This window comes from Molossus molossus, unplaced genomic scaffold (assembly GCF_014108415.1).
Source record: "Molossus molossus isolate mMolMol1 unplaced genomic scaffold, mMolMol1.p scaffold_m16_p_10, whole genome shotgun sequence".
NCBI classification, from domain to species: domain Eukaryota; kingdom Metazoa; phylum Chordata; class Mammalia; order Chiroptera; family Molossidae; genus Molossus; species Molossus molossus.
In genome coordinates this window covers 10,746,866-10,760,998 of record NW_023425345.1, presented here as the reverse complement: position 1 = coordinate 10,760,998, position 14,133 = coordinate 10,746,866, and the positions used below count along the sequence as shown (strand labels likewise).

Here is a 14,133-nt window from a genome sequence, read left to right as displayed (position 1 = left end):
CAGCAGAGCCAGTGGTTAAATGGCTCTCCCGCAAGGTCACACAACTAGCCAGTTGCAGAGCAGGGAGTCTTACTGAGCCTGTCTGACTCAGGAGCTCACATTCTTAACTGCTCCGGTCAGAGCCGAAGCCCTGCTGCTTGTTAGCAGGGTGGCTGGAGCATCCAAGTGCCCTCTGTGTGCCCTTGCTTTAGTTAAGGGAAGTACTTGCAGTGCCGTAAGGGAGAGGGAAGCTGGGGCCCAGGAGATGCCCCCACCCTGGGGTGGCCGCTTATAATCTGGTAAAGCAGCTTTCTTCCACCCTTCTCTCCCCAGTCCAATTTACCTGTTCTTTTGAAAATTTAAGCATTTTTTAACCTCATTCAAAGTATTGTTGCCTAGCAACTTGAATGACTCACTTGAGCGGCTCTCCTTCGACTCTGGAAGCCAAGGGCACGCCTTTGGCAGGGACTCAATTTGGCTGCTCCTAACTGGATAAATGCTTCTGTCATTTTAGTCTTGGCCTAAAAACGGACTCGTCCACAGAGGAGACAGAACCACTTCTCAGCATAACAACAGTTTTGAAAGAGTTTTATCCTTTAAACAATCTTGCTGGAAACTGTTTGGAACATACCTGTGATGAAAATAGACCTGGGCTCCGGAGAGTCAGGCAACCAGTCTAACGGGAAATTTAGTACACAATTGATTCTTAATTTTCTGCCCACAGAGGAGTTGGAATAAATGAAGCACTTAAAGGACATAAAAAGGACTTGACCAGCTTCAGCCGTGGTTTTCCTCCCCTGCGCACAGTACCCCTCGTGGTCTGCCTGCCTTTGTTCCTAGTCGATGTGCTATTTATTTACAATGCGATTACAACTCCCACTGTGTTCTTAGACTTTTAAAAACATAATTAGAAAAGTTTTCTTTCAAGCCAGTTATTTTCAAATGCATACCAAAACCAGGTACATATTATTTGCAAATTATCTACTTTGTAGATTATAGCCATCTGCATTTTTTAAAAGTAATTTTCAGTTGTGCAGGTGATAACGTACATGAATAATTCCTTCTTATTAACAAATTACGGACAAGGCCCAAGTTATCTTTGACCTTTCCCAGCCTCTATTCCTCTCTGACTCCCATTGTTTTCTGTTTGGCATTGATCTTTATAGATTTTTTTCATTCCATTTTCACTTCAGTTCAGTCAGCATTTGTGACCTGCCTGCCATATGCCAGACCAGGGCTATCAAGATAAAAGAGTAGTAGCCCTCACCCTCAGAGCTCACCTAAGCAGGGAGAGAGACACACACTCTCAAATAATAATAATATGATGTGATAATCTGACAGATTTTAGGGAAAGGCACAGGAGGAGGTAACTTTAGGCTTGTCATTAAGGGGTGCTTTCAACTTGGGGCAGAGATGAGGTGAGATGGAAGAACATCCTACTAAGAGGAAGCAATTCTGGCTAAGACATGGACATGGGCTACTGGGAACTTGGAGTTCTAGGTCAGATCTGGCTGGAATGTCTGACTTTTGGGAGAAGTGTTTGGAGATAAGAATTTCATTAATGTCATAGTTGTCTGTATTTGATGAAGTTTATTCTCCTTAGTACATCTTATTTGTAAGATTTCTGTTTGCAAGGCCAAAGAAAGTCCTGGGAACAGCATGAGCTGTAGCAAGTCTGGTTTGTCCAGCACTATTTGTCCAATACTTCTACAGCCTGATTTATTTACACATTTGCTTGCTTTCGTGAAGTCGTCTCAAATGCAGATTCGTTAATCCGTGAAGCAGAAAAGGTGAAGAAGATGGCAAACTGGAGTGCCGGTTGGGGCCGCACTTCCTCGGTGCCTTCAGAGTGTTGCCATCTGGGGGTGAACATGTAATTTATTGTCCAAACCAGGACATTTGAGAATGCTCTTTTTAATCATGCCAAGACAACAGGTTTAAACTCCAGCTGTCCTGGGAAAACCTGGACGTGTGGTCACCCTTGCCATGCGGTAATTTGGACCCCTAAGTTTTCTAGATCTCTAGATTTTCAAGAAGAACCAGAAATTTGGATTTCTATATGAATTCCCCTGATTTAAGTGGTTTTATTTTTTTTAAAATACCAAACTGGAAGTGCCAATTTAGAAACTCAGCTTTAGTTTACATAACTAAAATTATGGGCATTAAGTATTGAGTTTTTTCATAAAAGATTCCCTATCCTACCCCAAAAGTGTTCTGCATTTTTAATCAGTTAGCTATTGCTATATAACAAGTTACCCTCAGACTCCATAGCTTAAAAACAAAAAGCAAACATTTAGTATTGCTCACAAGTCTTTGGGGCAGCTAGGTAGTTCTCGTGGTCTTGCTGGGCTCACACATGCATTTGTGGTCAGCTCGGGTAGGTAGTCCTGCTGATCTTGGCTAGGCTCTCTCAAGTGTTTGCGAGTTGATTGGCTATAGGTTGATCTAGGATGGCCTCAGAAAGAAGAGCTGGGCTTCCCTCCATGCAGTCTTTCATCAGGCCCAGGCTTGTTCACATGGTATGTAGAGAGGGCAGATGCGACCTGTGCCTCTTCAAGCCTCTTCATGGAACTACATACCTGCACTTCTGCTGTATTCTGTATTGGCCAAAGGAACATAAGGCCAGCCCCAATTCAAGGCATGGCGAAACAGATTCCAGCCTGTGATGGGAAGAGCTGCAAAGCTACCTTGTACAGGGTATGGATACACAGAGGGTAAAGAATTGGGAATATTATTATAACCCACGTACCATAATTATTATTCTCATTTTAAAAAATTACGTGCTTTAATAATGGGACAGATAAAGATACCGTGTTTTTCCCCAGATAAACGAATCCAGCTGTACCTGAAGAGCCTGCTCTGTCTTCCAAGCCCTCAGAAATGCCTGCCTCCCATGCCTGGAGGACTTGCTGTCATTCAGCAGGAGCTGGAAGTGCTAGGTTCTCAATATGCTAACATTGTGAATCTCAACAAACAAGTGTATGGACCATTTTATGCAAATATACTTCGAAAGCTGCTCTTCAGTGAAGAAGCCATGGGGAAGGCAGATGCTTCATCGTCTGCTAACTAAAGAGGAACTGACACTGGATAAGAGATTAGAAACCCACATTTTGGTATGGAATCTGTTTCCATGGATGGCTTTACAGAGGTGGCACCTTCTCAGTCCTGGTCGTGGTGCAGTGTTAGCCCGGGTCTGTGTAACCCAGTAATGTTAGAATTGCAGAAGACATGCACATCATATAGGCCCTATTCGTGTATCATTTTCAAGTGCAAAAGAGATGTTTTTCATGAACAGAAAGCAATGTAATGAATTATATTACCTATATAATACTTGGGTTTTCTTAAGCATTTATATCTAGCTTATCTATTCAACCCTTAAGGAGTTGTATTTCCTCACTTGTTACTATCAAATCTAATGGTTTTTAATTTTGGTACAACTTAAAGGGTTGAAAGTTATGAGAATAACCAAGGGGATTGATGTTCTGAATACATGATGTAAAGTAAGCAGAATTGTATTTGAAGTGTACAATGAAAAAAAATAAATCAAGCAAGACATGTACAATGAAATTTTAATTGTGTAATAGAAACTTACATAGTAAGTCCTGAAATTCCTCAAATGCTCCAGTTCACATTTTATAATACCAATTGTCAGTATTTGTGTAGAATTTAAATTGATTAAATATATTTTAAAGCTATATGCAAATTTAGATAAAACCTTCCTTGTTTATTTAGTGAAAATAGAAACAAATCCCTTCTAAATTTCATTCTGGAGGTTGGTTTTTTATTGCAATATATCCAGCTCTCTGAGAGAAACAATTTTTGCACAAATCTCTTAGTGAATGTCTTTGCATTTCTCAGGCCATTGTAAGGTTTATATAAGATTTTAATATTTTTACATAAGGCAGGAATGGTTTGAATTGGTCTACTTGTAAGAAGAAGGGAAGCTTAACAATAAAACGATATGCCAGGAGATCCCCATTCTCAGTGAAGCTCACAAAAAAGAAGTGTTTGAACTTTGGCTGTTTTAGAACCACATAACTTGCTAGCAAATGCCTTCTGTGCTGATTAGATTCTTACCCTGCTATGACCTAGGTGCTCTTCTTGACATTCTCGAGCATGAAATCACTTTGCCAAGCTGGCACTGGCTGTCCTTAGAGAAACCTGCTTGTCCTGGAATTACATACTTCTTTTGAAGTGTTAAGGGAAACATTACAGTTTGGGCCGACTGGGTCCAGAAAGTGCTTTATTTGCATAAAACACATTTGTTACTGTTTTGTTTCCTAAGGATTCACCGAACCCTCGTCGGTTGCTGGGGAAGAGTCTGTATGCAGCTGAAAGTTCGTTCTTCCTCGCCCCCTTTTCCTCACCATGACCTCCACCATGCTGGTGCTACTTCTTTATTTAACGAAGTTCTAGGAAGTGATTGTGAGAATAAATGATCTCCAATCTTCACATTTTGGAGGGCTTTGCCAAAATTTGAGGAAAGTTTTAAAAAGCCAGTTGTTTTTCTCACAATGACTGATATGTAAACCTATTTAAGCAGGCATGTCTAAGTGGAAATTGACTGAAGAGCACATCATTGGTCTTACTGTCCCCTCTTCCTGTATTTCCATTCTGCCCATGCTCTTCTATGCTTAGAAACCATAAGGTGCTGAAGGTTTTTGTTTTCATTTTCTCTTAAATTGAAGGACTTTTCAGCTGTGTTCACTTTGGAGCATGGGCGACAGGGGAGGTCTAACATAGCAAAGTAATGTACTGTGTGATTTTTGTGGTTGCTTTCTGAGGTGAACTGTATACTTAACAGGAAGACCAGGTGCACTTCTTAATGATCAGATTGGAATTCAGCAGGTATTCTTATATACTTGATTATACTGCAGTTGCCAGCAGGAAAACAATGTGCAAACATTTTTTAAATGTATTTTAAATGAAGGGCATTCTGCTTTTTTTTTTTTTTAAGTGACAAAGTAAATCTCAATGTCTCAAGTCTAGATTTAGGCAACTACATTTATTAGGATTTTTACATCATATCCCTGAGCATGTTGTTTATTTGGTTTTTACCTAAATGTTTACTTCTACTTTTAAGGTTTTCTTAATATGGTCTTGTTTTGTAATGTCAATTTTATTAAACATCATACACACATTTTCATTCTTCTACTGCTAAAACATGTATTGTGTGCACTCTTAAATTTTAAACATTAAACATTGTTTCAACATAGCTAGTGTTTCTTTGTCTTCTAAACCGCCTCTGGGGAGCTCTGGGCTGGAATAATGCACAGTCTTTATTGTGCTTCTTCTGGAATGATTCTTCTGCTGATATCAGAGCTTTACAGACATCAGGTCATGTTTAGTCAACAAACACCTACGAGCATCTTCTATGTGCCAAGAAGTGTCCCAGGTTGTGACAGATGACCAGACAGACGCTGTCCTCAAGGAGTTTATTACCTACTAAAGACAAACTTGTGAATAATGACAATAAGTGTAACAGAGCTATAAAACAAGTACACATAGTGCTAGAGGACAAGTCATTAAACTCTGTTTCATGGCGATCATTCTTGAGCTAGAACATGTAAGATAAGCAGGAACTTGCCAAGAGGCCAAGAACGGAAAAGGCACAACAGGCCAAGTACACAGTGAATACAACGATGTGGAGAAATGGTGAGCCCAGGAGCACCTGGTAGAAGAGTGAAACAAGAAAGGTAAACGTTCTGGGGTGATATACTGAAATGTGTGGGATTCTGTATTGAGAAAGAGAATCAGTGAATCTTTTGAAACAGGAGAAGGTTATGAAAAAATCTTATGTTGGAAAGATTGCCCTGGCAAAGAACTCTTACTGTTGCTGCTGGAATATTCCCGTGTTGTGTGCATACGTATACATGCACTTACACATGAACACACAGTACAAGCAGTAGAAGCAGACTCTGGCTAACCAAAGCAGAAAGGGAGTTTAGTGGACAGGTGGTAAGTACCTCACCGAGTCTACTTGACCTGGGGAATCAGGCTTGGAAAGATGGGTAAGAACCAGAGCAATGCGAGATGCAGGACACCAGTCAAACTGGATTCAGTGTGTGGCTTCCGAGATTGATTTATCAACTCTCCTTGCTTCATTTGCTTAACATTTAGTATCCCAGGTATCAACATTCCGTTGGAAGAATCTAAGTCAAGTGTCCAGACTCTGATTTGCATGGGATGGAATGAGGGGGTAGCTGATCCTTAGACTCCCGTGGTCCTGACAAAGCCACCCAACTAGGGATTTCTCCCAAATGGGAAGGGTATACTGAGGAGCAAAAAGAAAAAAAATAAGTCCACCATAGTGTACATTCCCGAGGTCTTTAAAACCTGAAAGTAGGAAATGTGTGAGGAGACCACCTAGTCCAGCATTGCCTCTGAGAATGACACCAAAAGAGGATTCAAGGGCACAATCGCAAGAAGTGAACCTTTACTAGTGTGTGTACATCATGGGTGGGGAACTTTTTTTTTTTTTGCCAAGGGCCATTTTGATATTTATAACATCATTCATGGGCCATAAAAATATAATCAACTTAAGCCCTGGCTGGTTTAGCTCAGTGGTTAGAGTGCCGGCCCGCAGACCAGAGAGTCCCAGGTTCGGTTCCCGCTAAGGGCACATACCTTGGTTGCAGTTTGTCCCTGGTCCCAGTTGGGGTCATGTGGGTGGCAGCCAGTCGATGTGTCTTTCTCATGTCGATGTTTCTCTCTCTCTCTTCCTCCCTTTCTCCTGCTCTGTCTGAAGATAAATGCAAAAATGTCCTCAGGTGAGGATTAAAAAAAAATGATCAACTTAAAAATTAGCCCGCGATATTTGGTCAGGCTAATATGGTGAGGTGTGTGATGTTAGGTAGTATTGATGTCACAGGTTTTATATGGCCTGCAGGCTGGATGTTCCCCACCCTTGGTAGATGAACTGCTGAACACAAGTTCCCAAGTCATGGTGGCCTCAGTGCAGCCTTATTTCTCTAATTGCAGTTCAAAGCAGAGGGTGAGTTGCTCGGGGTGGAATTGCCTACTTCCACTCATGATGCATTACAGAACCTACCCCATGGCCTCATCTAACTGCAAGGGAAGCAGGAAAATGTGCCCAGGAGAAAGAGACTGACATGAGTATTGGCAAGCATCCAGCGTCCTTGAATACGCCCCATGGACCTTCTTTTCAAAAATATAAATTTAAAATCACGTATCTGCTCTGATCTTTTAGTAGCTCCCCGGAGTACGGTGTTAGGAAGATTTTGAAGCCAGCCCCAGGATAAGCAGTAGAGAATTCTGGGTCTGACAAGCAAAGTATGCCATGGGCATGGGGAGTGCCACCTCTCGTGTGACATGTTTATTTCTCACCTGACCCCTTCTTGACACTACAGTTAAGCCTGATCTACCTCTGAGGATGTTAAGTTGCAAACTTCCCATTCCTTTAGTAAAAGCAGCATGGGCCTGCGAGTTCCAAGATCCGAGTTTGAATTCACTTTTACTTGTTAATAGCGATATGAACTCAAGGCAGTCCTTCATCTCCCTGAGCCTCCCAAATGGAGGTTCCCTACCCTGCACCTGCCTACCCTACTACCTGCCTACCTCACAGAGCTATTGTGAGAATCAAATGAGATAATGTACTTGAAAGTGTTTGCAAATCCTATAGCAGAATGCAGCCAGAATGCATTATAATAACTGTAATTTATCAGTCCTAAATCTCTTTCAAGCTTCAAGAGGTTTTAGTATTGTGAGATGTGATGATTAAGTACTTACATACACAAGAACAAAAATTGTCACATCTCATCAGAACCATGGTTCATTAAGCCCAATATTGTCATTGGCAGAGAAACTCAAGGATAGGTGGAAGGCTGCAGTTATTGTCCTTGATGTCAACTTCAAAGGTTAGTGACAAAACCCAACATGTTCTGATTTCCTTTAGTAATCAATCATGACTTTATTCTCCATGAGTTAATCTAACCTTTTAGAAAGTGTGTTTTTGTTATCAACTTGTGTCCTCTTGTTCTCTATTTTATCTTTTCACTTCTAAGCTTACTGTTGGCCTCTTTGAGATTTCAAAGGAAGGGACCTAGGGATTTAATGTAAGGCTTTATGAAAGACAAAGGAAACCCAGGAATCAGTCCCAACAGCTCACTGGCAGACTTGGTGGAGAACATAAATATATATTTTTTTCCTTCAGAATATAATAAAATAACAGCCACCAAGCACTAACCGTATGGCAAGGACTACCCTAAGCACTTGATATAAATGATCTCATACACTGCAGAACAGGCCATGAGGCAGGCTCTCTCATTTTTTCTATATGTGCAAAATGAGACTGAGAGAGGCTAAGGAAGTCATCCAAGGTCACAGAGCTGGTAAGTGTATTTGAACCCAAGGAGTGGAATGTGTGCTCTTAACTATTTGCTACATTTGCTCAGGTCATTAAAGGAAAATTTACTTCTTGTGTTACTACCAAATGCTAACTTGGTCTTTACTTCTGTTTCTGCTTTCTGATGCTGCTCTCTTTTGGTTCATCTTAATTAAAAACATCCCAGGAGAGACTATGATTGGGTCTATTTGCCACTCCACCGTATGGACACACCCCTTTCCCACTGTCCCTCGTTGGGTAGGGGGTCTCATGACAAGACCCCTCGGCTCCCTTATGTGGCTGTCTTTGGCAGATTCCTGGCCCTATTGCCTTTGGCAGGATGATAACAGGTGCAAAGCAAGGCTTTCCAGAGCAAGGCCTGTGGGCGTGGCAGGCAGCTGGAGGTTTTTGGACCACCCAGTCTTACTCAAAATGCAGAATGGTCTCTGATTGCAGTAGAGACTTCTGATCATATTCCTCCTCACCTTGCTGTCTGTGAAATGACAGCCTTCAAGGACTCCCCCTTTGCCCTTGCCTTTCACACCGAAGAGCCCTTGTTCTTCCTCTAACATTGTTCTGGTCTTCTCTAGTTCTATTGTGAATTTATTCAGCTACAGAAATCAAGTCCATACATATCTTTCCCAGCCTGAATGCACGGCGGTTTTGAAGAGAGGATAATCTTTTTCTTTTTGTTTCTAGTATCTTCATGTCGAAGCCTCTCATGAGGTCTAACTTGAACATGGTATAAAAGCCATTAATGGTTCAGTCCCAATGGATTGTTTTAGTGTCATCTATAAACACTGCCCTTGACAGCCCCACGGGAGAACACTCAGTCACCAGAATGAGGCATTATGTCATTGAAAGCCCTCGTGCCATTGCTCAGGCTGTTTTTCTCTGCTTGCAGTGTCTCCCACCACCCTCCTTTCAGTGCGGTATTAAGACAGAGTGGTTAAAAGCATGGGCTCTGGCATCAGATAATTATGAATTTAAATTCCAATTCTGCTTGACAAATTTCTTAACCCCTATGAGCCTTAGTCTCCTCACCTGTCAAGTGGGGATAATTCTAATTATCTCCCAGACGTTCATTATTAAATCAGGGGATGCACATGAAGTGGGGTTCTAATGTCTGGCAAGGAGGAAACACTCAGGAAACAGACGCTCTCTCTAACATCTCTGGGCCCAGCTTGGACACCTGCTTTCCCCTTTCCTTTATTCTCCTTTAACCAATGCCCCTGTTCTTCCCTCCACAGCACTGGTCACTTTCTAACCCAGTGGTTCTCAGCCTTCCTAATGGGTGACCCTTTAATACAGTTCCTCATGTTGTGTGTGGGCGTATCTGCATGTGGGCGGACCCGCCTGGAGGCGGATAGAGAAGCGGTGTCTCCCTTCCTAAGTCCATCGGAAATATGTTTTCCGAAGGCCTTAGGCGACCCCTGTGAAAGGGTCTTTCGATGCCCAAAGGGGTCACAACCCACAAGTTGGGAACTGCTGGTCTAACCTGTCTACCCAAACACTTTATTATATTTATTTATTTTAAATATATATATATTTTTCTTATCCTCACCCGAGGACATTTTTCCATTTTTTGTTCAGATAGAGTGGGAGGGAGAGAGAGAAAGAGAGAGAGAGAGAGAGAGAGAGAGAAACATCGACATGAAAGGGACACCGAGTGGTTGCCACCCGCACGACCTATCCAGGGCCAGGGACAAACTGCCACCGAGGTACGTGCCCTTAGTGGGAACCGAACCTGGGTCTCTCTGGACCGCAGGCCAACACTCTAACCCCTGAGCCAAACCGGCCAGGGCTTAAATATGTTTTAATTGATATTTTAGAGAGAGAGAAAAGGAGAAAGAGAAACAACAATGTGAGAGAGAAACATCAAGCAGCTGCCTCCTGCACGCCCCCTACTGGGGATCGAGCCCAAAACCCAGGTATGTGCCCTGACCAGGAATCGAACCAGGACCTCTCAGTCCATGGGAAGACACTCAATCCACTGAGCCACAACAGCTGAGCTACCCAAACACTTTATACATAAGTTATGGGATAGTAGTACAAGACATCCAATATTTTCCCCTCTGCAATTCCCTTTCATGAACTGCCCAGCCCTCTATTCAAACCACCACTCTTTTTGTACCAATACTTCAGAAAAAGGGTGTGACAGCAGAAGACACAGAAACCAGGAGACTGTTATTGGCTTTTTGGTTTCTGATTTTTTTGGTTTCTTCCCTTAGGAGATCAGAAAGAAGTCGTGGATTTCACCTGGAGGTGCAAATGCCGATACCTCGGGGGCCAGGCAGATGTAATAAAGGACTGTGGCAGTTGTGGTCTAAGGGTTTACGCTGCTCAACATCAGCCAACTACTGCCATGTAGGACTCTGGGACCACGGCTACCACATCTCCCTCTTTTCGAGAAACTACAAAAATAAAAAAATTAGGACTTTAACAATGTGAAATTTAATATTGAATTTATTATCACTCATTGCATGTTTTTCTTTCAAATTGCTTTTTCCACACAAATTTATTCAGGAACAAACAGTGGGTTAGAACACGGGAATACAAATACAGACAAGACTGTTGTGTGCCGTTTCAGAAGCCCCCAGTCTGATGGACACAAGACATGAACAGAGGATATGGTATTGAATGATACATCTATGTTAGAGGATGATTCTCAAAGTGTGATCACATGAGAACTTTCAACAAATGCAAATTTGCAGGCCTGAGACCAAACCTACCAAATCAAAAAGCTGAGCTTGTTTTAGCAAGTTCTCCAGGTGACGTAGGCTAAAGTTGGAGAATCACTTGGACAGCAGGAAGCCAAGAAAGCCAGCACATCTAAACCAACCCTGACATCTCTACTATCAAAAAATCACTTCACGGTCCCTTCCAGACTAGATTCTAAATAGGTTGCTCTCTGCTAATTCACAAGGATGATAGAAAAGTGTATCTCTCTCTAAGTGAATTGTAAGATTCTCAAGAGCAGAAGCTGATTCTTGTTTTCTTTCCTTTCTCTTCTTACTTTTAGAAATCAGCACAATGCTTAGAAGATACAGGCATTAAAATGTACTCGAAGTAGATAATTCAGAAATTAGACTAACCTGGTGTAAGGCCTATACATTCATGAGAAAACGGCAAATGTATATTTGACAAATTTTTGGAACTTATTGTAGTAAAACATACATCAAGTTTACCACTTTAATCATTTTAAGTGTACAGGTCAGTGGCTGTTAAGTATATTCATATGGTGGTGCAACCATCACCACCATCCACAACCAGAACTTTTGCACCTTCCTAAACTGTAACTCCTCACACATTCAACAACTGATGGTGTCTTTTGCTTTGTTTTTCCTAGTGGGATTTTTTTCCCTACTGATTTGGATGAGTTCATTTTAAATTAGGAATACCAAGCTTTTGTCTTTTGTCAACTTGTGTTTTTAAAAATCTCTATTCATGGTGATTTTTAAAAATCTGTTCAGAAAATTTTAAATTTTTCATGGAATTATAAAACTACAATTAGAATTATATTACCAAATCTATGAATATTTCCCCTTACAATTTCTGACTATGTTGCCATCCTTGCAGACCCTCATCACCACAATGTTATGAATATATTCACTTGCATTTTCGTCTAAAGTTTTGTTAACATTTAAATACTTTATCCATATAGGATTTACTGATGTTTTTTCTAAATGGCTAATCAGCTGTTGCATCATCACTTATTGGATAATCCATCTTTCCCCTACTTATTTAAAATATTACCTTTTCGCCTGGCTGGTGTGGCTCAGTGGACTGAGTGTGGACCCATGGACTGAGAGGTCCCAGTTCCATTCCCCGTCAGGGCACATGCCTGGGTTTCGGGCTCCATCCCCAGTAGGAGGCGTGCAGGAGGCAGCCACTGGATGTTTCTCTCTCTCCCTTCCTCTCTCTAAAAAAATCAGTAAAAATATACTTTAAAAAATAAAATGTCACTTTTCCATACTAAATTTCTCCGTGTGTTGATATTTATTCCTGGACCTTACCTCCAGTCCTTTCAGAATTTAACAGTCCTAATTACTGTCCTGTTGTGCTCTACTCTCAAGTTAATTAATACCTCCTCACTTTATGATCATTTTATTTTCTTTTTTTGTGTGGTCATTTTAATAGTTGTATAATATTCTATTACATGCATGCACCATATTTTGTTAACCAGTCCCCTCCCCTACTACTAGGCATTTTATAAATTTCCTAATTTTTCCTACAACGTGTCATTTCGGACTGAATTAGAGTTCTTAGTCTCGGTGGCTCAAGTTGTGCAAATTACCCGCTTACCCCTTTGCGTGAATTATTTTTAAAAGTACAACCTACGTGCTCCTTTGATCTCAATTACAGGATAACTGGCGCCTGGCGTTTAGGATTACCCGGACGAGACCTCCTAGCGACACCAGGGAGCGCAGTTTCCCAGATTCCGTTCAGCCACATCCGGGTTCCACCGCAGGGTCAGGCCGGGAGCAGGCGGAACCTTTCTGTCGCGCTTTCAATCAACCTGCGCGGCGCGGACCGTTTAGGGCACGCGCACCGCTCCCTACGGGTGCTGCAGTTTTTCTTCAGGCGGCGAAGGCTGGTGTGGGGGGTGCCTTCTGTCTCCTTCTTCCTTCGTCGTGAGCGGCATGGACGTGCTGGCGGAGGAATTTGGGAACCTGACCCCGGAGCAGCTAGCTGCGCCGATCCCAACTGTAGAGGTAAAGGCCGGGCACGCAGGGAACGGAAGGGGTCGGAGGCGTCCTTAGGAGGCGGTACCCTGAGAGTTCTCGCCGCGGAGCGGGGCGGGCCGTCCCTTCTGCGCATGTGCAGAACTGTCGCGCATGCTCATATTTCCGCACAGGGCTCCCTCTTTCCCGAGCCGGCCGCGCTCTTGTGTTGGACCCTTTTCAGCGTTCATGTGGGGGCGGGGGGGGCGGGAGATTGGTCCTCGTGTCCACCTTTGGGGGACATATTCCATCTTCGCGGCCTTACCGAGAACACTGAGGCCGAGGCAGTTTAGGCTCTTTTCGTGGGGTACCACAGCTGGTTGTGGTGGGGAAACCAAGTGGTCTCCTGCCAGGCTCGTCATCTTCCCTCTCAACCTGGAGTTCAAGTTTGGACTGCAGAAGTTCAGGATAATTGCCGTACCGGGAGCGCTGCCTGATGGAGTGCCGCCGTTGACAGAATTCTGTGTTCTAGGAAGGCGTTGTTATAAAATCTCCGGGCCTCCACCTCCACTGGCATGGGATGGGGATCCGGAGAAATGAGGCTTGGAAAGATGGGGGGAGCGATTGCAGGTGGGGAGAACCGGGCGCTTGAGATCTGGTTGTTTCTGAGGAACTAAAATAAGTCGAGTGAAGAAGAGGAGAGGGGAGACCTATGGGTGCAGGTCCTGGCTGTGCAAGGTTTTGTTAGACACCTGAAGGGGCAAGGCGGTGCGATCAAAGGGTTTAAGCAGGAAAGTGACATAACCAGTGCATTTTTGGATCATAAGAACCTCTTTAGAATCATTTGGTAGATTAAGGAGATCAAGTGACTATTATCAGCCCATCAGATCCAGTCTGAGTGCCTGCGATAAATGCACTGCTGATCATCATCAGGCAATACTGGATTTTGGCTCTTGAAGAGTTCATTTTTTTTTGTTACAGATGTTTCTCCTTTTTTACCCCATTTGACACCCTCCGCCCCATCCCCCCGACCCCGTCCCCGGCTTTGTTGTCCACGCCCATTGATTATGCCCACATGCATATAAGTTCTGTGGTTTATCTTGAAGAGTTAGTATTAAGTACTCGCTATGTGCCAGGCTCTGTGTA

The 14,133-nt window shown here is 42.8% G+C and overlaps 2 protein-coding genes across 9 annotated transcripts in view; both read left to right on the top strand.

Annotated features, from left to right (window-relative positions):
• TCP11L2 (t-complex 11 like 2) overlaps nt 1-5,155 on the top strand; it is a 46,193-nt gene extending 41,038 nt beyond the window's left edge. For 3 of the 6 annotated variants that reach the window (XM_036250657.1, XM_036250656.1, XM_036250658.1), the window contains exon 10: nt 2,805-5,154. In XM_036250657.1, coding sequence (XP_036106550.1) covers nt 2,805-3,049 — 245 coding nt within the window. In that variant the 3' untranslated portion in view covers nt 3,050-5,154. Of the gene's footprint in view, nt 1-2,804 lie in introns of all 6 variants that reach the window. The other 3 variants (XM_036250659.1, XM_036250660.1, XM_036250655.1) reach the window with 2 other exon arrangements.
• A 7,545-nt stretch (nt 5,156-12,700) lies between these two features.
• Nucleotides 12,701-14,133, top strand: part of POLR3B (RNA polymerase III subunit B) — a 137,489-nt gene continuing 136,056 nt past the window's right edge. For 2 of the 3 annotated variants that reach the window (XM_036252175.1, XM_036252173.1), the window contains exon 1: nt 12,701-13,038. In XM_036252175.1, the coding sequence (XP_036108068.1) occupies nt 12,967-13,038 (72 nt within the window). In that variant the 5' untranslated portion in view covers nt 12,701-12,966. The remainder of the gene's footprint in view (nt 13,039-14,133) is intronic. The other variant, XM_036252172.1, reaches the window with a different exon arrangement.